At 50.5% G+C, this 2,059-nt stretch overlaps 1 protein-coding gene across 1 annotated transcript in view; it reads left to right on the top strand.

Moving 5' to 3' along the window:
* DACRYDRAFT_107645 (uncharacterized protein) overlaps positions 1-1,911 on the top strand; it is a gene marked incomplete at both ends in the record, with an annotated part of 2,252 nt that extends 341 nt beyond the window's left edge. The window contains 11 exons of the mRNA XM_040768511.1: positions 84-370; positions 420-519; positions 568-649; positions 702-812; positions 865-920; positions 977-1,189; positions 1,270-1,284; positions 1,336-1,523; positions 1,609-1,675; positions 1,728-1,740; positions 1,790-1,911. Coding sequence (XP_040628808.1) covers positions 84-370; positions 420-519; positions 568-649; positions 702-812; positions 865-920; positions 977-1,189; positions 1,270-1,284; positions 1,336-1,523; positions 1,609-1,675; positions 1,728-1,740; positions 1,790-1,911 — 1,254 coding nt within the window. The remainder of the gene's footprint in view (positions 1-83; positions 371-419; positions 520-567; positions 650-701; positions 813-864; positions 921-976; positions 1,190-1,269; positions 1,285-1,335; positions 1,524-1,608; positions 1,676-1,727; positions 1,741-1,789) is intronic.
* Positions 1,912-2,059: the final 148 nt, after the last annotated feature.

The raw sequence follows: 2,059 nt of genomic DNA, 5'->3' as shown, positions 1-2,059 counted from the left end.
GAGGCTCTTACCGTAAACACCCAATCTCTGTCAACAATGCAAATCCTTACGCAGACTCACCCTTGCTGCCGGTGAAACACGAGATCAAGGGCACAGATAGCAACGTGAGCCGTTTCGTTAATGTTTGCTTGTTAGAGAGACTGGAAGAAGGCACTCAGAGCGTGATCCTTTTCAAGGATGTGAAGGTGCTCGACTCGACTGGACGGGAGCCGTTCCCGGGCGATGTCCTGATCAGAGGAGAGCGGATTGTCAAGGTCTCGGCCAAGATCAACGAAGACAAAGTGAAGGAAACTGATCCTCAGGTTCACATTATCGAGGGAAAAGGTCGCACGCTGATGAGCGGACTATGTGATGCGCATACCCATCTGTCGTAAGTGATAAGGTTGGCGAGGAATGACGGCGATACTGAAATGAATCAGATGGAACAATTCTCCAGATCTGGAAGGATTAGGACATCTTCCTCCAGAGGAGCACACGATCTTTGCCATTCGAGCCGCTCGTACCTACCTGGATTACGGTGTCAGTATCTTCCCTCTGCTTCATGCGCCTGCTCATATCGATTGGCAGTATACGATGTGTTTTGGTGCTGCATCCGCTAGAGCTCGTCTGGACTGTGTGTTGCGCGATGCCATCAATGCTGGTGATATCGGTGAGAAACAGTAGGCATTTGTAAATCGATGGCTCTGACCAAGCGCTGGCAGCCGGACCAAGGTACCTGGCCAACGAGCAGGAAATTGCTCGGCGAGATGGTGCACTGATCGAATCGATATCGTCTTTCGCTGATGGACCTGAAGAAATGAGAATCGCTGTTTGTTCGTTGTCCGATGTCACCGATCAGGGGTCTGGCATTGACCTACTGAGCAGTGAAAGCCGTTGCATTGGGAGCCGACCAAGTGAAGCTGTCCATGTCCGGAGAATCGGTCAGTTTCTATTATGATTTCGCGACACCGCACACAACTGACACGCTTACGTACAGCTTACGGAAAAAATCATGTCAGATGAGAATTTCTTCACTGATGAAGAGACAAAAGCCGCATGCGAGGCCGCTCACGAGCAGGGTAAAGGTGTTTGCTCACATGCCAGGAGCATGAATTCGGTGAAGATGAGCGCTCGCTGGGGCGTGGACGTCATCTATCATGCCAGCTTTACGATGAAGAGACGCTGGACTTTCTCGAATCAAAGAAGGACCGTATTTGGGTTGCACCGGCTATTAATGCGAGGCTCCACTCCTGAGATGTCATGCCTTTCTGCTGATTTGAGCTTGAACAGGTGATCACAGAGCTAGTAAGCGTGCTGTAGGAAACGCTGCCGTTGTATTCATTCATCTATCTGTAGCTGACTTCCGCGTCCGACTACGGTTGTACACCAGAGCATGCAATTGAGGTGACACATTTGCCTTCAGATCGAGAGCGCGCGTTCATGGCGAATCAGATCGGGTACAAGGATGAGCTTGACGAAGCCATTAAATCCATGAAAGCGATGAAAGCCCGGGGCACCAAGATTCTTCCTGGGGGTGACTACGGGTGAGCTTATCACACAGGCAGAAAGAACGCACCAAACTTACCACCGGTACAGTTTTGCTTAGACTCCACATGGGACTTATGCGAGAGACCTCGAAGACTTCGTGAACTTGTTCGGATATACTCCGATGGAAGCGATCATTGCGGCCACTGCTGTGCGTACAATTTATGGGCACGATGGATGTTGCACTCATTCATGACAAACAGCTCGGAGGCGACTGTGTGTCGAGACAAAGTTGTTCTGGGTTGCGCTGATGCAATTGCGACAGTGTTCATGCGGCCTCACGAGTTGGGCAAGGTGCTTCCTGGCTATTACGCCGACTTGATCGTACGTGTACTGTATTCTGCAACGCATATGGGCCTCAACGACAATGTCATACCAGTTGGTTGATGGCAATCCTCTTGACGATATCCGTATTCTTCAGGACAAGGAAAAGCTGCACTACATCTTGATCGATGGGCGCGTGCACAAGTGTATGTCTCGAAGTCAAAGTGCCGAGAGTCAGACTGACCAATTACGTCAGCTCATTCCGCTGCTT

Source organism: Dacryopinax primogenitus, assembly GCF_000292625.1.
Source record: "Dacryopinax primogenitus strain DJM-731 SS1 chromosome Unknown DACRYscaffold_9, whole genome shotgun sequence".
Lineage (NCBI taxonomy): Eukaryota > Fungi > Basidiomycota > Dacrymycetes > Dacrymycetales > Dacrymycetaceae > Dacryopinax > Dacryopinax primogenitus.
This window is presented reverse-complemented; position numbering and strand designations above follow the sequence as displayed.